Raw genomic sequence first — 26,210 nt, 5'->3', positions numbered from 1 at the left:
TCTGCTTACTCGAGCCTGAGATGGAAATGCGTATGTAACATTAGTGTTAATGTTAAATGCACTACAAGGAACTTTTAACCAGTTATGAAACAGTCTCAATATAATACTGATGTGTCGATATGACTTAGACCAAGACCATCAGCGAGGAGATTTCTACACGTAGCTATTATAGATTCAGATTACAATACTTCTAGTTTGGATAAGTCATAAGGTTGAAATTATTTTGTATAGCAGTGTGCTGAGGATGAACTGAGGAGTCTCAGCCTGAGGAAAGACACTGCTCTGTAGTCTGGTGATACGGCAATAAAACAAAGTTCACTTTGTAAGTTTACGTAACTAACAATAGATACATTATCTATGCATCGTGTGTACAGCGGTGTTAAAAAACAGTCTCACTCTCTTTCTGAACAAATGCATGTTAGCCAGATCAAGATCTTTAGTACAGTACCACTTTTGTCCACAGGGGCCGCCAGAATCAACAAAAAAAGAAAGTTTCTTGCAGCTTTAATGGCTCTTTGTGCCTGTAGATGTTTCTGTTTTTAATTTGTCAAAATCAAATCATTATGGCTAATGTCGTGATGTGCTGCCATATTCAGATCTTTTTGATGTGTGTGCCCTCTGTTTTATTTTATTTAGCTTTTTTTTTAAAAATCGATTTAATCCAATTTAGGGCAGCAACTCAGGATTCTTTCCATCATGGAGGAATTATTTTCTCATTTAATGGTCAGCAAAATGTCAGACGACAGTGAAAAATGGGTAGACAATTAATCAATTTGTCCGTTGACATACAATACAATGGAAGTTATAATGATCAGTGAATAATCATTTTTCAAGCAGAAATTGCAAATATTTGCGGTTTCCATCTTCTCAAATGTGAAGATTTGAAGCTTTTTTCTTTGTCATGCGAGATTGTAAACTGTTGGTTGAATAAAACGAGACATTTGAATGCATCGGCTTGTAGTTTCACAGTCTTCAGGCATTTTATAGACAAAATGATTAGTCCAACTAACAATCCAAAACGCTAAAGTATTCAGTTCGCTATAATACAAGATGGAAAAGCAGACAAATGGTAAAAATTTTAGAGGCTGTAATCAGAGAACTTTTGGCATTTTTCCTTGGTTTTGCTGAAGGACTAACTGACAAATAGTTGTAGGAACTTTAATTCTATTTCTTGATTTATTTACTTACTTTCTTACACGTTTCTGTGTGTTTTTCTATTTCCTTTGTTTCAGTATTTTGTTTATTCACAAACTGGCAGCACAGAGTATAATTAAGCGAACACTAACTCCAGTCGTATGTAGTAAGCTGCCATTGGGAGCGATCCAGCCGTGTGATCTGTGACGACTGAGATGGATCACTTGAGCTGCTGATGAGTGCTTCGTTTCAGTGTTGAGTTTTAACACCGTGACCCTGTTGCAGAGGGTCCGCCATAACCAATACCCTCTCAGCTAAAATTAGCAGCCTGACTTGTGGATATTTGTCAAACTCTCGTTTCGGTTCAGTGATGTCCATGAATTTCATGTTGTAAGAGCTGGAATATCACCGCAGGAACTGTGATACTGGTCTACTCGCCTTTGATCTTTTGAAATTCCCGTTAAATGATGATGGGAAGGGAAAGGAACCGTCACTAATCCTCCACCTTTGCTTTTTCACCAGTTTGTGGTTCTCAGATGATTTGGTCGAACTGCGGCGATTATAAAGTGTGAATCTCTCCAGATACTGAGATGTGATCAGAAAAGATGAGGTTAAGGGAGATTACAGAGCAATTTTGAACAGCCATTTTGTCATGTTATACAGTCATTATAAATAAATAGTAACCAAAAAAACAACTCTTTGGCTTCACAGTTTTGGTGAAATTATACTATAATTTAATACATTTCATCTTTGTTTTCTAAATAAAGAATAAAGTAAAAATAACTTATTTTCTGTATCTTTGGAATAAATTAATTTAATGGTTCAGTATTCCAGATATTCCTCAATCTAGTTGTTTTTGATTATCACAAATACTTATTTTCATTTTTTCTTTCTTACTTTTTGAAAAAAATATTATTTATGTATCACTACTACACTATCTAATGCTCAACATGGACCTAAAATGACCCATTTTCACTTCCTATTATACTCCACCTATGGCTGAGTTTCTTTGCTATATCACTGAAACAGATGTATTTCATTATTTAATATTCAAGGTTTTCATTAAATATCATGTTTTTGATGATCACAAATCATTATTTTCATATTTCCTTTATTACTTCATGAACAAACATAGGTTTTGTATAGAGCCAAACCGATAATTGATTTTTGGAGCAGATACCAATAGTCAGGGAGTAAAATATATCAACCGATGTACACCAATATCCCTCAAATGTGGTTATCAAACACAGCAGGATATTTTGCAGTTTAACAATAAACTTTATTGTCTTAAATGACATCAGAGCACCGAAACAGTGAACTTCCCGGAGAATTCGGATTACCCCAGGCGTTTAAATATCAGTGCATATTGGACAACGTATAAGGCGATGCTGATATATATGTGATAAGCTGATCTATTGGTCGGGCACCAGTTTGTAATTTCTACTTCACTTTTACACATATAGGTCAACTTCTGGGTTGATTTTTATGTTTCAGGAATCATACTCTTAACAGTTTATGACTCTTTTAACTGCAAAAAACCTCATAAAAGAGATCAAATATGTTTTTTAATGAAAGGAAAAAACAACTGAAAACTCACCGAGTATCGTACTCCTTCATAAAAACCCTACATTTTAATTTATACTTTTCAGGAAACACTAATTTGGACGCTCTCTCTATTTATCCATTACACTTTATTTTTGTCAGCATCTGCAGAAACCATAAAGCAGAAACACAAGCATCCTGGGAGGATCATGGTTACCTCATAGACTTCCATTTCAGAAACAATACAATGCTGAAAAGGCAGCTTGAAAAATACTTAAGATCTTTGCCTGCAGTCAGCCATAAGCCAACCACATCGGGACACAGTTCCCAGACCACAGGAATTCTTTGAGGCCAACGCTGATTAGTGAGGTCTTTAAACTTCGTTTTATGGAATATCTTGAATTCATTTGGCCGTTTCAGAGAAATAAAATATAGGAAATTATAGTAATAATTACGGTTAACATTGTTTATTCATACAAATTTAATGACTGCCATAAAGAAAATGTCAAAGAAGCCAAAGCAGCGACCTATAGATGAATGACATTCCTCAGTCTGATGTATCTCATTATGCTTTACATGAACTCACATAGTTCAGGACCTTCTTTGCATCCACACAAGTAATCCCTTTTTTTGGGTAATTTCTTCGGAAACTCAGCAGGTTAAGTATGAAAATGTGTTAATAAGGTTGTAGATAATGTAATCGATTTATTTTAACAAACCTCTGCTTCATTTTTCTCTCTGTATTTTAAATTTTTTTCCATTTCAGATTTGTTTGTGAACATCTGCAGTGTTGTGTCATGAATTTGAAACAAGGAAACAACGTTAGAAAAAGCCATTCACTGTGCCTCGAGGTTATCACAGTTCAGTGTGTTAGGATCTAGGCAAATCAGCAGCAGAATTCTCATAAATCATAAAATAAAACCTGTTCATCCAGCCGCACAAACGCCACAGGGCTTCTACATGCTTCCTCATACCGGACTGATTTCCACCGTGCACGAATGTTACGTAAATAATATGTTGATCAGACAAATGGCAGCTTGTAATTATACTGTGTGATAAATCGAGTGAAAGAGGAAGTTCTGAATGTTGCAAAAGATCTTTGTAGCTTTATGGTCATTCGTGAGGGATTTTCTTTTTCCTGATGGCGTCGCATGTCCTGCAGTTCCAACTGTGGCCACTAGAAGAAAATCGATACAAGCCGTCTATGCTGGTGTGCACAAAACAAAAACCTCACATTGACTGACTTTTCTAATGTTGAAAAGCTGAACGTACTGTCGTTTAAGCAGGGAAGTGTCTTTATTAGAAGAATTGTGCCGACGGCACACTCGTTATATTGTGCTGATTATTTTCCCCACTAAATGAGAAAAAGGGTTGGTGATTTCCCCAATTTTGTTATTGTCAACAAAGCCCATGATTAGACCAAAACGTTAAATGTGGTAGTATGTCTGTCATTACTGTTTGGCCTTCCTACCCAGTCTGTGGCTTGCAGACTCCTATTAAAGACATAAATCGTTAAAATGGGTTACAAATATATAAATTCTTGATTTAAACATGTAAAATAGTGCCTTTGTTTGGGACTATTTGCAGTTGTGGAGTAATACAGATTTAATGCGCTAGTGAGTATTTACATCAAGATAGTCTTTAGGTTTGACATAAAAAATAAACAGTGCCTTTGCTTATTATTACAAAACATGGCAACTGTGTGGCTCACTGATGTGTTGAAACATGGATGTATAAGGGAGGTGGGTGGCCCTGTTCATTTAATTTCCCTTGAGTCTAGAATTACTCGGATTAGGGCTGCACAATATGTAACGTTTCAGCATCGACATCGCAGTGTGCACATGTGCTATGATACATCGCAGAACGTGCGATGTCAAATAAGGCATATCTCGCATTACGTGCATAACCTCTATTGAGCTTTTTAAGATATCTGGTGAAAATTCCTGTTTTTTCTTCATATCGCAATAAATATCGCAGAAAACCAAAATATCCCAATTTCCCTATCTCAGATCTTCCACATTGTTTGGCCCATAGAGCCTGCACGCTACAGACGCCTCCCGGCTAACTTCTGGTTTAGTCGTCCGCTGACTTGAATGGGGGTAAAATAATTCAGTTGGTGGCTCTTCTGGACTTTCCAAATCAAATTCTGACGGTGAAACGAGTCATCTCATGGGGGTTGTGACACTTGTATCTTATCCACTGTTTTACAGCTACTTGTTTCACAATGCTAGCTTTCTGGGTCAGTGTGCATCATGTAACGTTGTAATTACACGGTTTGGCCACTATGTCGAATTTGCTTCAAAGCCTAGCGCTGTTCCTGGGGGCTTGTTGTTAAATGCTTTTAGACAACAGTGGATCTCTAGAGAGGAATAAGCTACAGTATATTAGGCTGCACAGACATGATTTAGTCTTGTTGATAATAAGAGTATCACCTATCCTGTAACTTGCGTTTAATATGTGATTATGAATACGATATAAATTAAAATCCAATCAAAACAACTAAGCGACTTCTATCTTTCTTCCACAGATCTCCCACAGATCCTTTGATATTGGGGCTCGGGGTCGGGCCCAGGGGGAGCCGCCACCATTGCGTCCAACGAGTGGAGCGCCAACGGTAGCCCAGAAGATGGGCTGGACGGGGACAATGAGGACAAGACCCTGGACGGGGACGCCGAGGGCGTGTGGAGCCCCGATATCGAGCAGAGCTTCCAGGAAGCCCTCGCCATCTACCCTCCCTGCGGCCGGAGGAAAATCATCCTGTCAGACGAGGGGAAGATGTATGGTGAGTACACTGGATAACAGCCAGAGCGACAAAAGAACAACAATTTCATGGAAATCAGCTCCATGATGAATGCACAAAAATGAGAAAACCATCCATTCCTCAGAGATTTTTGTGGCCAAAAGACAACAAACAGCCACCAAAGTGCCCTGAAAAGAAATGAGAGAAATACTTTTCCTCCTCTTGTGCTCATGTCACAGCTTTGACACAGAGGTGAATGTTTTCTTTCCACACAGAGCTCTCTGTAACAAGTCTGTACCTGTTGTGCTGTGACCCAGGGGCAGGTTCTTCCAGTCGCACCAACGCTCTCAGAGCTGGTTATTGCCGCCTTGAGAGCATCTCAGCTCCCCTCCCCTTGATTTACACCTGTCTGTTTCTTCGGCCTTTACAGCCTATTTTTATGCCCACTGTTTTACGGCGTCCTCTCTTCCTCACCGCACTTTCAGTTGCAAAACCTGCTCTTTGTTTTTTTAATCGGCGAACGTCATGCGCTTGTTGCTTGTTTCCCCACACACCGGTATCGCTGGGAGAGTTTTGCCTGCAGGTGACTGGCTGAAGCTGGTTTCTAGAGAAGTGTTTCGTTTGATGCTGGCTCGCTCGGTTAAATGAGCAATAATTAGCACAGCATGAATCGAGACTCAGGAACAAAAACATCGCATTGGCATGTTGAAGATTTTAAACATCCATATGGTTTCAGAATAGTTATGCTGATTCCTGCAGCGTGTTCATTAAATTGCAGGTGTTGAGCCCTTAATCTCCTGAAAAACTCCAGATGGATATGTTGGCAAGTTCTCTGGCAGAATCAGACATCCAGGTGTAGGAAATTGAACGCATTTGCCTTTCATTATTTTGATCCCTCTTTCCCATTCCTGTTGTTGAGACAGTGCACGCTTTCCCTAATTAGATTAAACATTTGAAGTTGGGAATTTTTTGTTGAACAGCAGTAAATGTTGATTGACAGGAATTGTGCTGCTTTCTCTGCTGTTTTACTCGCCGCTGTCCTCGATGAACCTCTCTCTGGTTTTGTGAAATTATGTTATTTTCACCATCGTAATTCAAATCCCGCGAGCCCCGCTTTGTAAGAGTTCCCTGCCCTTTAATTATTGTCCAACATGTCTCAAAAACTTGAAATTGATTCCTGCTTCAGAGAAACCATAGAAACCATAAATCATTGCCACCAAAAGGCTCAGACGGGCTGTGTATTTTAGAAGCATTAGTGTTTGTTTTTAAGAGCTCCGTTTTTCGGGTGGCTTGACGTCAGATGGGATTCTTTTGGTGTGATTCACGGCCAGATTTTGATATTCAAGGAGAAGCACATACCTGAGATAACTGAGTCACTGTAGCAGCTCCTGTTGTTACTCTGATGCTGTCTTGAGGAGTATAGTAGGGAGGGAACAAGTAGTGGATAGGCCGGTTTTTTTTTTCCTGATCAGTAGTAGGGCCGCAACTAATTATTATTTGTATTATGGATCAATCTGCTGATTGTTTTCTTGATTAATCCTTAAAAGTCAGTGAAATATTTAAAAAATGTGAAATATGCTCACAATTTCCAAAACCCAGAGACTCTTCCTGTACTATCATAAATGACAGAGAAGCAAACCAGCAAATGCAGGTTGAAATGATTGTCATAATATTTGCAGCAAATTTCTTTTTTTCAAAATAATTGATTAATTGACAAATCACTGCAGCTCTGATTCAAAAACATCGTCTGACTTCACCTTCCCAGTGAGACAATACAAGATATTTCAAGACATTACCTCGAGGATCTCATGATCGGCATTTTTTAAAACTATTCTCTGACTTTTTTTGAACAATCACTTAATTCATTGGGAAATAAATTGACAGGTTCATTAACAATGAAAGTGATCATGAGTTGCACCCCCGGAGGAGAAAGACTGTGTACAGACTGAACATTTAGACTAATGTTCAGTCTGTTTACAATAAGCATTTGTGACCATTTGTATTTATATTTAACCAAATGAAATCAATCAGATTTTTTATTTTAGGCAAATCTCAAAAGACACATGTATAAAAATAGTAGTATTAGTAAACTTACTGCAACTTTTCCAGAGGGAACAAACTTCTGCCAAGGACGTTCTTTTAACCCGTCTCCGCTTGTTTGTTTGTTTGTTTGTTTGTTTGTTTGTCAGCGGGATTACATAAAAACTACTGAATGGATTTTTCATGAAACTTGGATGGAGGACGGGTCTCAGACTAGAATAGACCTCATTAACTTTTGGTGCAGATCTGGATCCGGATAAAGGGACGGATCCTACATTTTTGTTAATTTCTCAGGAAATAATGCATGATATGATGATAGGCTGATATCTATGAGTGTATGATTCGATGGAGATCCTCGATCTGGTGAGCTTAAATTATGGGTGTTTAACATGTGTAGCTATACATGGCTCTTGAGCTTGATGTTGGATATAGGTTTGACTGAATTAACTGTTGGGCCTTGGCAGAGGTATGCACTCAACTGAGTGCCTTCCTAGTTTACAGCAGGCTTTTGCTGACCTTAAGGTGCACAGGCCTGAAGCACAAATCACTACAGGCATCTCTAAATTTACCTAAATAACTCCCCAGTCCCGTTTAGCAGGGCAGTGTTGTGTCCCAGGCTCCATACATTTGTCATGAGAACGTCAACAAAGAGGCCGGCCGTGCGCAAACCTGCCCCCTTAGCAACAAACTGTCAGGACCCCTTTTAGAGGCTGGCCTCTTTTTTTCTAGAGCACTAAACACCCTCTCCATTTACAATAAGTCATCTGAGGCTCCGCTGGCAGAGCCGAGGCATGCCCCAGAAGAAGCCTTCTCACAAGGTGATTACCTCAGACATCTAAAAGCTGCCCTGACGTGAGGTTAGGGGAATGTTAACGATTGCACTGTATGTAATACTGTCTACCTTGCAGTCTCAGACTCCCAGTGGCCTCCAAAAGCAGGCAAGTCATCCCTCCCATTGGGAATTCCACTTTTTCTGCCAGGATTTCTTTTTTTTTTTTTTATTTGCTGGGAAACTTCTGCAAATTTCCATTGCCTTAGCAAGATGACTGTTTTATACATGTGTATTAGTTGCTCTACAAACCTGTCTAGACTTCCCAGCAGCACTGCCAGTCATTTACGTAGCTCAAGGGTAACGAAAAGTTCAAAGGAACACAACACTCATTTTTAATATGTCACACATGTTAATGATCACTCCAGTTGTTTCAGAACATGAGCAAAACTTAAAATAGCTGTTCTCGAGTCTGTGATGTAATCAGTTATAACAGAATATATCTAACTGTCGTAAACCTGTCATAAAGTGTCATAAATCTACCACAACTGTCAGGAATTCCACCTTGACACCAGCATGATCACCTTTTCTATTTTTTTCTTTGATACCACTCTCATGTCTGGATGGTAAACATAAGGCCACAGCCAGCAGCCAGCTAGTTTAGCTTAGCTTAGCTTAGCATAAAGACATGAAACAGGGGGGAAACATGTAGCCTGGCTCGGCCAAAAGGTTACACGATTCACCTCTTTAGCTCGCTTAATAACACATTACATCTTGTTTGTGTAATCTGTACAAAAACCAAAGTGTAAAAACAAGTTGGTCTGTGTGACTAAGGAAACCGATTACCTCAGAATTACCAAGTAGACTAATTATTTGAACTATAACAAGTTGTTAAAACTTTTTAGCTCTAAGAATTTAAATGTAATTGTCTACTTTACTTGGTAATTCTGAGGAAATTGGTTTCCAGAGGATGAAACAAAGGAAAAAATTCTGGCTTTTAGATCAAATAGCTTAAGATAAGAATTTATATTTTGCATTTTTAAAGGTGCACTATGTAGTTTTTGGCAGAACATTTTAATCAGAAGAGAAAGATTTTTTTATGCCTTAACAAACTAAATAAACAAACTCTCTTTGTTTTCATGACTGAATAAACTGAATAAACAAGCTGATCCCAAAGGACAACACAATTTCATACTGTTTTACTTGGCGGACCCTGCCATGTTTCTACTTTCAAACAGTGTTCTGGGGACCTTATTTTCCTCTGAGAACAGCTTGTTTATTCAGTATGTTTGTAGTATTACTTCATTAATATTGTAAATAATAAAATTTGTATTTCTTCTCCAAAGCTACGTAGTGCCCCTTTAATTTTAGCACACTGCTAAATTGAAGGCCAAGTAAAGAAAAACACAAATTTAAGTGGAAAATTAAAATAAAGCATGATAATGTTTATTGTTGTGAAAGACGTATGTGACTTCACTCAATCAAATGCAGCTTGTTTTACCCTTAAATTACTCCATTTTTTAGATTTCCTTACTAATTAAGGCATAAAAGACACATTCAAGATCAATAACAAAATATACCATGAAAGACAGAAACTATCAAATTACTTTTAAACAACATAATTCAATTCATTTTAAATCTTGGCAAGCGGAGACCTTTTTGGCAGTGCTAGATATAATGTGTTAATTACTGAGCAGTAGAGCTTCTGGTCGGTGGATTTTGTTACGTTTCAGGCCAGCTGTTTCTCTTGTTTACAGTCTTTATGCTAAGCTAAGATATTTAACAGACAGATAGGAGGCCGGTATCCTTCTTCTCATCTCGACTCGCAGAAAGAAAACACATTTTCGTACTTCCCATTATGTGACCTTTGATTTCTGTGATTTTTAACTAATTTGGACAGCAATGAAACCCACCGGTAGATAATAATCTGCTGTGTCTTTTGAAATTTAAAAACTCAAAGCGTGACGTTCCAAGAATAATTGCAGCTCAGAGATAATCGTTCTTAGTAGAATTAAATAGTTGGCACATTTTACACCCTAAGTTCAGAGGAAGTGTCTTCAGAAGATTGTGTGTGTGTGTGTGTGTCAAAAAAATGTTGTCGGTCTTGTTTTGCGTGGGGGCTGTACTGACATGTCGTTCCACGGCGTTTTCTGGCCTAAACAGGTCTGTCAAACCCCGAGCACACACACCTCTCCCTCCCTCTCTCTCTCTCTCTCAGCCCTGCAGCTGTCACTAACTACAGAGAACCCTGGGCAACAAAAAAGAAAAAGATTTCAGTGCTGGAGGGAGGCTTATGTCTCTTTTGACCTTCGAAGGCCACATTAGGAATAAGCAGCAGGTTCGGTGCATGCGCTACGTTGCTCGAAAAGACGTGTGTGAAGGTATAAGAGAGGGGGGCTGGGCGCTGTAATGATGACTGAGCAGGCCTTCCCTGTCAGCCCCCTCACTGAGATGTTAGGAATGTTTTCAGTCATGGCTGAGCAGTATGTTAGCAATTTAGGATTACCTCAATGTTATGAGAAGGGAGGAGGGGAGAGAATATGGGTGGAGAAAAGGGTTCAGAAGAGGGAGAAAGGGAGAGGAGGTGGGGGGGAGAGTGAAGAGAGATTACCTTTTTACTCACTATCTTAGCGTGGAAGTGGAAAATTCCAGCGGTCATGTAGTAAAAAGAAAAAAGATAGGCGTGTCCTGTCAGAGAAGAGGTTAAGAATGGCCGCCTGCAGCGATCTGAGTGGGTGTTGAGCAATCAGCAAGGGAATCATGAGCGGCTCGGAAAGAGGGAAGACAGCGAGTGTGGGGAAAGTAGAGGCAGAGGACGTGAAGTGAGGCTGTGCATGCGATTCGCACAACAGTATGTGCCAGTGTGTTGCGTGCACCTGTCACGTTCCCCCTGCTGTGTGGAGCCTTCTCACCGTCTCTCTGACCCCCGCCATGTCAAGTCTGAGCAGATCTCGGCTGCCACGGCTGCAGCTAGCATTGACGACACGGAGAGCACACACCCTCTGTATTTTCCCTGATGGGGTTTGAGAGAGAAGTGTGTCTAAAAATTGGTCAACTAATATAACCAGTCCAACTTGATCACTGATTTAAAAATCAGAAGTGTTAATTCTTCGTGAAAATGTGCATGTGCATACCAAGAAATCCTGGGATTTTTTAAATACTCTGTTTCAGGTTGTCAACAACATCCAGCTACATGTTTTGTTCTTGTAGGCAACTCACTCTCCTGATTAGTGATCCAGAGCCTGTTGAATCAGCTCTGCTCAGCTGTTTTTTGTTCCTGAGGACTGAGGTTGAACACAGGTCTCCTGAGTGATTATGTTACCCCTCAAAATGTCATGTGTGCGCCATGGTTTTTAAAATTTGATGCAAGGGTGTGAAGTGGAGGATGAGGGAGGTTTTGGACTGATTAGCTCAGTGTTTGAGCGGATCTTCTTTTTTTTGTCGTGAAGTAGTGTTAAATATCATTTAGGGATTAGCCCTCGGGAAACGCTAGGGAACAGTTTAAAAAATCAAGGCGATCAGAAACCAGTTTGTCTTTTTCCACAGAGCAGAAAACAAAGTGCCTTTTCAACATTGGACTTTATAAGAATATATTTGAGGCTATAGTTATTTGCCTGACCCACTTGAAAGTGGCGTGTCTGCAGTGAACTGTATATCACGTAGAACAAAAGCAGTCATTTAAAATATCACAAAACCAACCAGATGTTGTGCAAAAACTGGAGATATCGTTTCAGCTCCCGACCACAGAGCTGCACTGTTCAACAGATGAACAAAACACATTTTTGATTTACCACGCTGTACCACCAACTTCTCTGCTCAGCACTGTTAGAAAAGAAGTTAGAAGAAAACATAAATGGTTTTGATATTTTAAAACGATTTCCGTAAAATTGTGAATTAGAGAGTTAGCTGCGTTTTTCAGACCCTCCTGAAAGTCTTCTGTAAATGAATCCACCTCACTATTCTCAGACAAGTTCCTATCTTTCTGTTTCCTGTTGCATACTGTATCTCAGTATATACAGTACTTTGCAATGAGATATCTGTGAAATCAACAGCAGAACTCTGTGGTTGGGACGATTGCAATGTTCCCCCCCCTCTGCTCCTCAGCTGAGGAGATTGAGAGTGACAGTTGCGGGGTTTCGAACTGGCATTGTTCTCTCTCTGCCATCCTCTGCAGGGATGGTCGGCAGCAGGTGCTGCTGTCCGTTGAGAGCAGGGTCACACTGTGGTGTTGTTTTGGGAAAAAGGGGGCTGCTTTGCTGCCAGGTGGCAGTTGTTGGCAGAGACAGTTACGGCTTTGTGTTTCCTCCAAGAGTTACAGCATCAGCTGCCCCTTTTGCCCCTCTAACCGATGACCCCACACCCCAACCTAATGGCCCTCACCCTGGCTCTAACCCCTGCTTCTCCCATATGAGCATGTGTGTGTTCGCCCAAGCTCTGGCTGTGTTCGCAGGCCCAGGCCAATCAGACTGGCTAGCACAGATGTGACAGGCTTAGAGGAATGTTAGGAATGCGGAGGCGCTGGAGCGGGCGTGTCCATCCTTGGCCCGGGGCAGAGGGGGACGGGCTTGCTCAGTATCGGCAGACAGTTCAGCTCTGCTCTGCTGGCCGACCGCCGGGCTGACTGACTGGTTGGAGAGTATGGTGAGTGCTGCAAGCCTGCTGGAGATGGCCTGCAGTACTTTTATGGTAATTGCTCTAACCAGGGCCTTCTGGAGGCCAAGTACTAAAGAGTGTGTGAAAAAACAGGACTTGTTTCTCCTGTCATTATGTGTCTGGATACTCTAACGTCTATAAAGCCTTCTTAGACACACAGTCTGTTGTCTGTGCCTGTGTGTGTTTAAGAAGGCACATCTTGACCAGGTTTTGTTGGTGTAAATATCTGTCAGCAAGTTTTAGAAGAGTTTAGGTCATTATTCATAATGATATAGCGGTTCAACCTCTCCCTTTGGCCCCAATTTTCAGCCACAGAACCCAGTTAACGTGACTTGGCAGAGAGCAGAAGTGAAAAAAAGGACTGATGGATTGATTTTCCCCCGAGACAACATAATAACGCTTTTTGCACTTCTCATACTCCGAGGGATGATTCTCTGCTTGATCCCAGCTGCGTGTTGCTGAAAAGGCAGCGCTCGCTGAAATGTCATGCGCTGCACTGATTACGAGGAGGACCACAGCAGCTCAGACTATAAGCCTGTTTCTCCGCACAACCAGTTTGTGCAGAATGTCGAGAGTAGATGTTATGTCATGAAAAACATGGTTCTGTTTTTCTAAGCAGTCTGTAATTAGGCTGCAGGGCCACATGAGCAGACAATAAGGAGGTGTGAAGTGAGCAATAAAAAAACTTGGGGGTAAAACAAGAAAATCAACCTTTTAGTATCCGACTTATTTTAAATAAGAAATGACATTTTAGAGTATAGTCTCCAGTAGGAAACAGAGGTGTTATTGTGGCCTGTGACCTGTGACAAAAGTGTGTTTGCCCTGGGTCTGAGGAGCTCTGGGAAAGGTCACACTGTTGTTCCTCTGACATGAAACGTATATTCAAGGCATGACAACAGTGCCACCTTCTGTCCAGTTGAGGGTCAGTGATGCACAAATGTTGAATCTTCTGTCACGTGTTCTTGTATCCTTGTTTTTGTTTGTGACCGTGCTCTCTGTTTTTTTTTTATGTTACAGGTCGCAATGAATTGATAGCAAGGTACATCAAGCTGCGGACAGGAAAAACCCGCACAAGAAAACAGGTAAAACAAGTTTGAATGAAAGATATTAGATTAGAACAATCATGCATGAGTTTGTGTTTTTAGTTAGTGCATGTACAAGACGTGACTAATACATCGCCAGAGTGGTGAAAATGGTTAATTACTGCAACAATTGTTTAGTTTGTAGGACTAATAGTTCCTGATGTCATGCTGATTTGCAAATATAGTGGACTGCTAGTTATTTGAAGGATAAGTCTGGTTTCATTATATACTGTATTTATATTTCTTGTAGTCAACAAATCCCATGAAAACACCAAAACCAACACTATGATAGTTTTTTAGCAGCTTTGATTTATCTGTCCTGTCTGTGGCCCTTAACCCCAAAACCTATTTTTCTCTACTGAGAGGGGGTGTCTCTGTCTCAGCCACTCCGACCCCCTATCACTTCATGTAACTTCAGTGAGAGGGTAGGATCACAGCGTTACATACGTGTTTACAAGCACAAAATGCCAATTTCTACATAATGTTGCTTTAAAACGGTGGAGATCTATGATAATCCTGGTGTGTCTGAGCCATCAGTCTATCACCCTCTATCATGGGCTAATTTAAAGGGAGGGAAGGCGATTCTTGAGAAAGATAGTTGATTGCGGAGTCTCATTCCCAGATCGCCAAATACCGTCAGTTCGGGCAGAACACCGACCCAAAACGTCTGTACTTGACGAGCTTCGGAATGAGACTCAACAATCAACTATCTTTCTCCAGAACCGCCTTCCCTTCCTTTAACAAATCAGATCAGCAGTTGGAGAGCCGGTTGGTTATTCAAACTGCCGAACCCAGTCTAGAAAAGAGCGAAAAACATATTCTCCATCGAGAAAAGCCTTCAGTTCTGATGCTAAAGCATTGAGGCTAACGTGTTAAGGTGCGCCACTGTTGTTTTCAAATAAAGGGTAGCTTCTGTCGTTGGTCGCCACACCTGAGCCACACCCTGTTGTTCATAAGATACGAGATTTGGCTGCAATAAGAAAAATATAGAATGTCACCAGACTCATCGTTTAAACCACATTTACTGTTTGCATGAAGTAGTTAAAACTCTCACTGTGCATGTTAACTCTGTTAGTATGGTTGTGTGTGTACATGTCTGCACTTGCATGCACGAGTGTGCGCGCATCTGATTACATGTTGTTTTTTATGCTCAAAAAAACTTGTCTCGCACCCCTTTAGGTGTCTAGTCACATACAGGTGTTAGCACGGAAGAAAGTTCGTGAATACCAGGCGGGTATAAAGGTAGGTGGCTGCCTGCCGCTCGGCGACACTGACTGGGCGTCTCTTTCCTCTTTGGTTACGGCTTCTCTCTTTCTTCCCTTGTCTTCTCTCTCCCTGTCTCCTTTTCCTCTTCCCTCCTCTTGGCTATTCTTCTGTGCAGGTTTCTAGCCACTTGCAGGTTCTCGCCCGGAGAAAATCTCGCGAGATCCAGTCAAAGCTAAAGGTATGCGCTTCACGGCGGGCTCGGCGGGGCTGGTAAAGGCTTGGCTTGGCACTAACCTGCTAATTTGTGCACATTATTATCAGTCCTTGCTTTGATGCGAGGGCAGTTCGTGCTACATAAGTGGATGCAAGCTTTAACGAGAAATCGGATAGATATTCTTAAGGAGGTATTTCTCTGATCTCACCCAGGGGAGCCACAGTCCTGCTTCTCTACCATGCATGCAGTGCACAAACAGACAAAGCTTTTTAACTTGTGTATGTCAGAGCTGCACTGTGAGGCTAATCACACGGTAGTGAAAGTATAGTAACTGATTCTGAAGCTGCTTCTTTAGAGGAATGCCACACAAGCTGTCATGATGAGCACAGTTAAGTCGTTTAGCTGCATGTTGCTCCAGCTCTGTATCTCTCTGCTGTGCGAGCCATGCTGCTGCAGCAAACTGTACTTCTCTGAGACTTCCTCTTTCCCTAAAACTCTCTCTACTTTGATACCTTTAGTTCCATTAATGTGTGTTTGTGATGTTTTTTAAAACTCAAAAATGTTTGACTTTTGTCATCATACTGTATGACTCCTTCTGACTCGTCTTGTACTTCTTTCAGTCCCTCTCGTCTCTCTTTATTCTTCTCGTTGTTTTTCTTCGTACACGTTTATGCGTACATAACACAGACGTGTGACATCTGAAGATATTCTCACTTCAACTTAAATTAACCCTTTAATGCAGACTAATCCTCGAGCATCCACAAGTGACACATTCTGTGTAAAATGAAACTATAAAAGATAAGGGTTAGGGTCGTTATTTCAGTAATGTCATAAACACTTCAGTTCACCCAGCAGCTGCTAGTGTGATAATGTGTTTGGGAAATGGATGCAGCAACCTCTATATCTCCTTACATCTCATAAGCTTTTAGTTTTTTGGGAAGTGATTGGAAAACGTACAGTAGGAAAAATGAAGTAGTGAGCCAAGTATTTGTATGAGACTGTTCACGGTGAGCCATAACATCCTTCTCTTCCCTGTTCAGTTAGAAGTCTTCATCAGTAAAGTGACGGGACTTAAAACATTATCCGGCCTGGTCTTTTTTTTGTTTCGCATTATGCCGTCAAAAACTGTGTTTCCAAAATGTTTACGGACCTTTTATTCTAAATTAAAGGTTATATTAATAATATTCAGCCACTAAATGTGGTACTCATCGCCATTTGATCGAATCCTCTTCCCCCTCAAGTGGTTGCCAGTTTGTTGCACTAGCTAACATTGCTAACATAATACAGCTAACATTAGCTAACGCTAACGTTGCTGACTCTAGCTAGCTAACTTAAAGTATGCTGGGCACGTACTGTAGAAATCAGCCATTTTTACGTTTTTTCCACAAACTGGCAACTACTAAGACTCTCGACGCTGATGAAACACAGATACCACATGATACCATCGGCGTTACGCTATTGGCTCAAAAACCTTGTTAGAAGCTGGAACCAACAGTCAGAATTCTTACACAGAGATAAAGAAAACAATCATTCGGACCGACTAACATTCAAAAATGATCAATTCACAATCATAATAATGTTTTTAAGGAGACGAGACACTTTTATTCTGCGCGTTTCTACAAGCTCTGCTGATGTGTTCTTGTTAGAAAATAAAAATGTTATCAATATGACCTTTAACATCATTTTCCAAACACTATTCTTCATGTTATTGTTTCATATTATAAGCTTGATTGTCACTCTTAGTCTTCCATATTTTTGTGTGTGTGCTTAAAAGTAAACCAACAGGCAGCAGTGTTATGGCATTAATCAGGCTTGTATTATACTGTATGGAGACTTCTATCCTCTCTGCTTTTAATGGGTTCAGCATTGATTTCTTAAATTCTTTCTGTGATTAGATTTTTTTGCACATAAAATATGCATTTTATCCCCTTAACACAACATGAATTGACTCATTTTTGTTGCAGAATGAGTATGAAAGATAAAATCACCTCCTGCTCATGTGTTCTTTAACCCATTCTCAAAAATCTGTTCAACATGTCATTAAATCAAATCATTGGGGTTTTTTTATGCTCTGGGAGTTCACCTTTGTTGGATAGTAGCAGATGCATCACCAGAAAGAATTTACAATGCCTCTTAACTTTTTTCCTGTACTTTTTTAAATGTTAAATATCCACTAATGAACTGTATATGCAGTTGTAGCCGTACAAACATCTCGTCACAGTGTTTAGTTAATCAAGCTTTTATGAAGTGAAGCCAAAGTGGTTTATTTGTCAAAGAAAAACACATCAACAAACTAGTTTCCAAGCCACTCCTTTAAGTTCAGATGGCTGACTAGAGAGCAGCTCCTTCCTCTGGGGAATGAAGTGAAATCGTAGCATCAGCTAAACAAACATGAAGTAAAAGTGTGAGCGCTGAAATGGCTACCCACTGTAGCACCAGCTGTACAGCTGACGTAATACACTGAAGGCTTGAGCTTCAATAAACCTCCAAGGATTCCACTTTTTAGTATTTGCGTCATGTTTCTCCTCTGTTGGTCTTACAGTGTGGAAAATGTTGTGATGTAAAGTGTTGTGTTCACGATTGTACAGTGCAGAATTTGACTGGGAACTCAAACTCTAAAAGTCTTCATACATGATTTTGATTAATGATTGGCTATTATTTCAAGCCTTTACTGCTTTCCAATGAAATAAATAAATCAAGAATTTACATTAAGTTGTGGCAAAATTGCTTCACCCAATAGTCTTCACCATATTGTGATAATGTTGTATTGAACCACTCTCCTAATACCATTATCCCTACTGAACACTGTCACCTGGTTTCTCTCTTTTTTGATTCAGGCGATGAATTTGGTAAGTGAATCTGACTTGTGCAATATGCTTCCCTCCCTCCCCTTTGTTTGGCAGAACCCGTGCACTGTCCCCTTTGCTATGGCCCTCTGCTGGCATGGCGTCCCCAGTAATGATACAGTTCTTAGGAAACAGCCACGCTTTGAGCACCATTGTGCTGCGCATCCTGCCTGATGTAGCGTAATCCCCCCTCAGCCTTTGCCAAATGCCCAAAGTCTTGCTTGCTTTGCATAAGGTGTCGCTCTTTGATTCGGGGCTTTTGTAGGCATCTTTCCTTTAATTGCCAAGTTGTAGCTTATAAGCTCAAGTGCAAACGCAAAAAAAGAGCAAGAGGATGCATTTTAAATTGTGTTTGGTATAGTAAAATGAAAGCTTTGATGTGTCTCTAAGTCATAAAATATGTTTAATGAGCTATGGACATGAATTGGTTGGCTTTTTTCTTTACTTTACATCTGCATAATGAAACTAGAATTTGTTTACTGTTGTACGCTGATCGATGCAAAATGAATGCAGATCTGCATTCCAAACCAAATGCACTCTCTTCATTCTTTTTTCCTGTGATAATCTCGATAACACATTGATATTTGATTTGTCCTGTGACTCTGGAGCAACGCTGCTTCATCCTCTCTGTTCGCTTTGCTTCAGTCTGTCAAGCTGCTCTTTCAAACAGTTGTCCTCTTAGTCAAGTTTTGAGCCATGTAATATGTTTTTATTGACTCAAGCTTAGAAGCTCTCCTCAAGATCATTACCTACTTTAATATATTAAGAATTTAGGCGTTGTTTTAAAGCTAAAAATGCAGTGTAGTGTGGAAGCCTTAATACTACACTGCTCTCTAAGACAGCAGGAAGTAATGTTGAGGTTATGATGCCACCTTGTGGTTGACTCCCGTCATTCCTCCTTTTCAATCTGCAGGATCAGGCGTCTAAAGACAAAGCCTTGCAGAACATGGCAGCACTGTCGTCTGCACAGATCGTCTCCCCGAGTATGATAAAGAATCCTCTTCCACCGCTCCCTCCTGCCCCCTACCAACCAGCCAGAGTGAGCACATTTACACATTTGTCAGTTTTTAGCCAATAAAATGACACTGGATTTGTGAAGAAATATGTATTTTAACATTGTTTTCTTACTCTTCAGTTCTGGCCTGCTATCCCAGGACAGCCTGGACCCTCTCAGGAGTAAGTAAAACCTGTCTGCTGAACCCACAAGATGTTTGTGGGGGTGACGTCAGGGTGCATCTAGTTTCTGAAAAAAAGAGAGATTGAGTAAATACATGAGTGAGTGACTGAATGGGCAGGGTTTATTGTCAGGTGGGTATTGCAGGGCATGTTTAACGGATCACATTTTTGCTACACCAGGCTGGTTCTAGATCTCAACCCGGGAAGGACTGGGTTTGGCCGCACCAGCCATGCGTAAGTTCCCCCTAGCCGAGGTCCAACTGTGAGCACAAAGCAGCACTAACTCCTCTTCTACACTGTATTGTTCTGTATGTTTCCTGCACTGATGTAAACCACCGCCAGGCAAATTAACTGCTTCAAATTTTAGTCGAGAAGAAAAAAGGAACAGAAAAGAGAAATCCTCATCGACATACCTTCACTGAAAAAGGCACAAAAATCTATGAATATTTTAATCAATTTTCTTAGATTTGTGAGTAAAAACTGCATTTATTGATGCTGTTTTGCATCATCGAGAAGCAATGAAGCAGGTGGACTTACGCCTAGCTGGTGCAACAACACACACTTACTCTTTGACTAACAGATTTTCACTATTAAAAAAAAAAAACATTTATCAGAAATAAAGCAGGAGCCATCTGCCATAATCATCTGATACTGACCCTCTATGAACCATTCATTGTCTTTCAGTATCAAACCTTTTGCACAGCCCCCATACCCAAGCCTATCAGGTCCTGTACCACAATCCATACCAAGTAAGTTTGAAGTAAAAATCTGCGATAAGTTTTCAAAAAATTGAACCAAGTATCAATGTTTTATAAATGTTTGTGTGTGTGTGTGTGTGTGTGTGTGTGTGTGTCTAGCCGGTTTTGAGCCCTTGGCACCTCCTCCTCCACCAACTGCTACTGCAGTACCAGTGTGGCAGGACCGGACCATCGCCTCCTCTAAGCTGCGCATGCTGGAGTATTCAGCCTTCATGGAGGTCCAGAGAGACCCCGACAACGTGAGTGAAAATTTACAGCAAGGCTTCCTACTTCCAGACGTGGATGGATTACTGAACAGGCCCAGAGAGGTCAGGGAGCCACGGGGCGTCTGTTTGAAGTGACAGTTGAGATTTTCTTGTTGGAAAGTCACAGAGTTCAGTTAAAAGCAGGGTTGTCCTGGCCATGTTTTTTTGATTTTTTTTGCCGGACCAGAGTTTTGTTTAACACTGAGTATCTGCCAATCAAATTCAATCCAATATTTGTTTTTGTGTATTTTTCCTTCATGTTGCAGCTGCATAACATATCGAGGCCACAGGAACATTTCATTAAAATACAGTAAATTCTTTTATTACAGTAAAAAATAGTAAAGTAATTAAAATTTCTTTCACAGCAGAATAGCTCTGCTTTAAGAAAAAAGAACCAGCATGTCAGGCTTTCTTTGATTGTGTCCTTACCGCAGTGGTTGTCAAACATTTTTACATCAAGGTCTTCTAAACGGACACAAAAAAAGACCATGGACCCTTTTGATTTCGTCTCAGGGTCCCCCATAGGATAAGAATTTAATAAATAAATTAAATAAATAAATGATTTTCTCTTTCTGCTGGGGAGCCCCTTAAGGACCCCTGGAACCCACTTTGAAAACTACTGTCCCATAATGTTTCGTATTCGCACTGTAGCTTTTTTTCATGTCTGTTCAGAGGAGTGTGAGTGTGGATCTGCTGTGGCAAGAAAGTTTTAGACTGGAGTCCGACAGCCTCTCTTAAACTCAAGTGTGAATTAAATACCAACGTGGCAGTTTTTGAACCAACAGCAGCACCTGAGAATCATGATTCCCCTGCAGAATGCATTAAAAGAGACTCAAAATGACCACAAATAGACGTGAAATGACTACAAATGATACAGCTGCGTCGTTTGTGACAGTTGCATCATTTGCATCATACTCCTTCCATGCATACGGCAAGAAGACATGCGATTTTGGTGGTGGAAACATCCCTGACCTTGTCTGGATTATCCTGATGTGGTCAAGCTATCTGATACCTCCTGTTCAACAAAGGCTAAGAACCACAGAATATTTCAGCAGTGTTTGGATCTGATGTCAGAAAGCTACAACAACCTCATTGTTTTTCCTCAAAAGTGAACAGAATGTCATGTTAAGTTTTGCGGCTGAGGTGCTTGAGGTTAACCACGCCCTCCCTTGTTTTTGTTTTTTGTCCACTGCAGTACAGCAAACACCTGTTTGTCCACATTGGACAGACCAACCCCTCCTACAGCGACCCGCTCCTCGAGGCTGTGGACATCCGGCAGATCTACGACAAGTTCCCTGAGAAGAAGGGCGGGCTGAAAGAGCTTTATGAGAAAGGCCCACAGAACGCTTTCTTCCTAGTTAAATTCTGGGTGAGTTGTTCCCAATACCGAAAAGTGTGAAATGTTATTTATGTTTAACCTTTTAGTTCAGTGGGAGGCAATAACAACTTTCACAAACAAAGTCCCATTACAAAAACTAATGCTTTTTCTTGCAGTTACTTCACTGCACACTGGTATCGAACATCCACATTTTTAAGCCATATAAATACCATTGCAGATTAGGGGCAGGAAAGTAAAAACCACTTCCTTTTCTTGTGACTCAGCTGTTGTTTTCTTAACTTGGTGAAATGTATTATCTCGAGATTTTAGTGAAGGCATTTCGCAATGGATTGCTTCATCATGTACATTGCAAGGCAGGAAACTGTCTTTGCCAACGTTATGTTGTCCCCAAAACAACTAGTCTCAAGACGTTTATACAGAAACACCACGGACATACCTTACATTTTTCTTGCAACCACACAGTTCATGTTCTATGAGGAAGTTACATACAGCTATGTAATTATCACTAATCTGATTAAATATATTCCCTCCGCAGGCGGACCTGAACAGCAGCGGCATGCAGGACGGCCCTGGTTCCTTCTACGGTGTCAGCAGCCAGTACAGCAGCCTTGAGAACATGACGATCACTGTTTCAACCAAAGTCTGCTCGTTTGGCAAGCAGGTTGTTGAGAAAGTAGAGGTAAGGATTGAGTCTGTACTCTCTTCTCAAACGACTGAATCAAAGTCTTTAATTTGTCACTTTAATACTTTGTGGTTTTTTGTTTGTTGGTGGCACAGACAGAATACGCCCGCCTGGAGGGAGGGAAGTGTGTTTACAGGATCCACCGCTCTCCCATGTGCGAGTACATGATCAACTTTATCCACAAACTCAAACACTTGCCTGAAAAATACATGATGAACAGTGTTCTTGAAAACTTCACTATCCTACAGGTAACATACACTCAATTATATTGAATTGTTAAAGGAATAATTTGACACCTAGTGAGCTATAATATTTGTTTTCTTGCAGAGAATGAGACAAGATGATTAACACCATGTAATACCTCTCCACTGTAGTCTAAATGTGAAGCTACCACCAGCACCCGGTCAGCTTGACTTAGCATAAAGACTAGAAAAAATGGCGTTATTATGGATCCCACCTAATTTCTTGAAAAGACCTGACCTACTCTGCCTCTGATTAGCTTGCGTTTATTGTTTTCGAAGGCAAAAGCCTCGACAGCTTTGTCCTCCTGGTCCTTCGTGCTAATTACAACCAAGACATTTATTGATGGGAGAAAGCAAGAAGTTCATCTGACACAAGAATTGTAACTGTATGTTCAGAGGTTGTCCGGTGTTAGTGGGTTGTGTCTGTGTTTTCCTTGTGTTTATTTTTTAAAACAGCATCAGCCAGCAGGGAAGCTGATAGAGTGGACTGTGAGCTATAGTTTCCCTAGTAAATACACCAACCACTTTGGCTTTCGCAACTACAGTGTCTCTGGGCTCGTAGGTAGAGCAAACTGATGGGGGGGTGGAGCTAATACTAACCCTAACTAACAAGTCCAGAGACAGAGGATGAGTGACACCGAGGGGAGCGCCAGCAAAAGACTGGGAGAGAGGCCGAAGAGGTCGGTTTGTTTACTTGGGAAACTACAGCTCATAAACCACCGTGTCAGAACTGCAAGAAAAAAAGACCGATTATACCAGAGCTACTGTGTGAGTTAACAGTTTGAGTCATGCATAGAGAAGGCAACCAAAGAAAACAATCAATTATAGGTAGAGTAGGTTGGGTCTTACTAGAAATCTGGTGGGATCCATAATAACAAGAAACAGAGAAATCGCGAGCCTGGCTTATAACCCCCCCTTAAAACCACAATGTGTCATTTTTACACTGTTTTTTGTATGGGTTAAACACACAAGATATAATGTGTTAATTAGTGGTATTTAGAGGTGCTGGTAGGAGGACTTTGTTCTTTAATCAGAGCCTGGTTAGCTGTTTCCCTGCTTCCTGTCTTTATGCTAATTTATGCTAACCAGGTGCTGGTGATTTAGCATACAAACATGAGAGTGGAATCAATCTTCTTGTCTAATCAGCAAGAAAGCCAATATGAGTATTTCCTGAAATGTCAAACTCTTTTCTAAACAAGTTATGATTGTCACTGCAGCATTTCCAAACAAACTGTGCTTCTTGACATTTCTCACTTTCCCTTTGCCCCTCAGGTGGTGACGAACCGCGACACCCAGGAGACCTTGCTCTGTATAGCGTTTGTTTTTGAGGTTTCCACAAGTGAACATGGAGCTCAGTATCATGTCTACAGACTTGTTAAAGACTAACAGCTCATCATCAGGGAGGTTTTGGAAAAGCCAGACAACAGCGTGACACAATCTCTCTTCGACCAGTTCAACCATCCAGGAAAAACTAAAAAAAAAAAAACATTCAATCCTAGACCGAACTAACATGGACACATTCTATGCTTTAAAAAAGTCTCTTTGGCAAGGATAAAAAAGAGTGAATCTCGATGTGCCGACACGCAAAGAAATTTTGAAGAATTGCGGATTTTTCGAACAACTAGCTATCTTCCATGTGTTTAAACATGCTTTAGATGAAGTGGGTCACTTTCCCGAGGTAACTGATGGAGCTTGAAATGTTTTATTGAGGGAACGAGAATGTGTTTAGGGTTGAAGAGACTCTTACGGTATCCAAGGGAACACACTCTGAACAATAAGAGAAGTGTAAATAAGATTGAAAGAGTAGAGAGAGAACAGGACCACAGAAGGGGAAAACCAGAGCCAAGTGGTGTTGTTGCAGTAGGTTTGTTAGGAAAGCAAGTGCCTTTTCTCCAAAGAATATATCATTGCCTGCCACTTTGGATTGCCTTTTTACTACCTCTTGTTTTTAAACAAACAGAAAAAAGTCAGACAGGTGTATTTTGTCATAAAAAAAAAAAAATATTGGAAAGAAACCTCTCACATCTTGTATTCTGGCACACAGAGGAATGGGATCGGATAACTAATTTTCATGTAGCCTGTTGTTTTACAAACAAAATCGTCCCAAGTTTTACAGTCCAAGTGTACAGGGAGAAGGTTTATTGTGTTACCGTACTATTTAGGTTCTGCTCTTTTTTTTTTATGTTTTATTACACAATTTAAAAATCAGGTCTTACAAGCATCTATCTATAACTGACTTGTGACACTACAGATGCTTTGTACCATTGCTCACCTGAAATAAAGCCAGGGCTTCGCCATCCTTTATGAGATCCCCTGTTATTTCTCTCTGTTTGAAGACGTGTGCTTGGTTGCACTTAAAAGATCAAGAAGGGGGGAGTGAAGCAACAGCAGTGCTTATTTTCTGCCTTGAGTTATGTAGCCTAATGGAAATAATGAATTGTTTCTGTACTGTGAGTCAGCGGATGCTAAAGGAATATGTGTTACATAGGAGAATCTGAGGGGTACTTTATGTTCATGTTTGTGATCAAGTAACTCAGCACAGAGACCATGGTTTTTAAGTGGAGAGGAGTTAATCACTGTTTCTTTTGTTTAAAAAAGAGATTGTATGCTGTGAAGTCGGTTCATTTGCTTCACCCTTCTCCGTGTAATGTGTGGAGAAGCTGCATTCGTTGATAAAAGTTCAGTTTTGATATTTAAGACAATTTTTTACTGACATTACACATGTAATACTTTTGAAATCGAACTAAATAATTGTCTTGAACGAGAGCTATTGTCTCTGTGCTGTGGAATATGACCATTGATTGTTATTTATAGGGTTGGCAAAGAAATAGCGGGAGGGCAGGGTGGGGTACTGGAGATGTATTGATCATTTTCCATTGTGATGGAGATGTTAAAAGTATTGCAGGACCCGTATTAGAGACAGGAGGACTGTCTTTCTATGGATCCTGCTAGACAAGTGTCTACTCTGTGTGGTTCACTGGACAATTGTGCTATAAAGGTTCAAATTTAAGATATTGTACGGTGGATTAATTGCACCTGGCTTTGAATGTCATATTTCACAAGCTAGATACAATAACACTCCTCCTCTAGCAGGTTTCTCAATTTATCTTTTATACAGATTTTTTTTTTTTTTTTTTTGCCATTATCAAGATTAATGTTTTGTTTTGATTCTGTTGTCTTTTGACTTTCAGTGTTTGCCATATGCTTCACTGAAAATAATGTGTGATTGTGCTGATATTGATAATTAATAATAAGATATCTAATGTATCATATTCTGAATGGTGTGGGCAGTTTTTTTGTTTTTGTTTTTTTTTTGGTTTAAGGTGGTTTACTGTTGTCTTTGTTACCATTGTGCATTGCAATTTTATACTTCAAAGTAGAGGTTGGACTATGTAATCAAACAAATGTATCTAACAATAAAAGACGCATGGTGCCTTTGGGGCCATTTTCCCCCAGAAAACTTATTAAACATGTTTGTAAATTTGTTTTGTCCCTGATGTTTTCTTCCTAGCGATATAGCAGAAGCCTATGAAACCAAATAT

At 40.4% G+C, this 26,210-nt stretch overlaps 1 protein-coding gene across 1 annotated transcript; it reads left to right on the top strand.

Moving 5' to 3' along the window:
* Positions 1 to 5,226: 5,226 nt before the first annotated feature.
* On the top strand, positions 5,227 to 25,487 carry LOC140997673 (transcriptional enhancer factor TEF-5-like; the record flags this gene model as incomplete). The annotated part of the gene is made up of 13 exons (XM_073467640.1): positions 5,227 to 5,458; positions 13,896 to 13,960; positions 15,140 to 15,202; positions 18,218 to 18,229; positions 19,140 to 19,265; positions 19,362 to 19,402; positions 19,583 to 19,636; positions 20,087 to 20,151; positions 20,260 to 20,399; positions 21,601 to 21,774; positions 22,280 to 22,423; positions 22,522 to 22,674; positions 23,941 to 25,487. Coding segments are annotated over 13 exons (1,383 nt in total), but the record flags the coding sequence as incomplete, so codon positions are not given.
* Between the last annotated feature and the right edge of the window lie 723 nt (positions 25,488 to 26,210).

Source organism: Pagrus major, chromosome 6, assembly GCF_040436345.1.
Source record: "Pagrus major chromosome 6, Pma_NU_1.0".
NCBI lineage: Eukaryota > Metazoa > Chordata > Actinopteri > Spariformes > Sparidae > Pagrus > Pagrus major.
The sequence above is the reverse complement of the archived record's forward strand: the minus strand, read 5'-3'. Positions and strand labels throughout refer to the sequence as shown.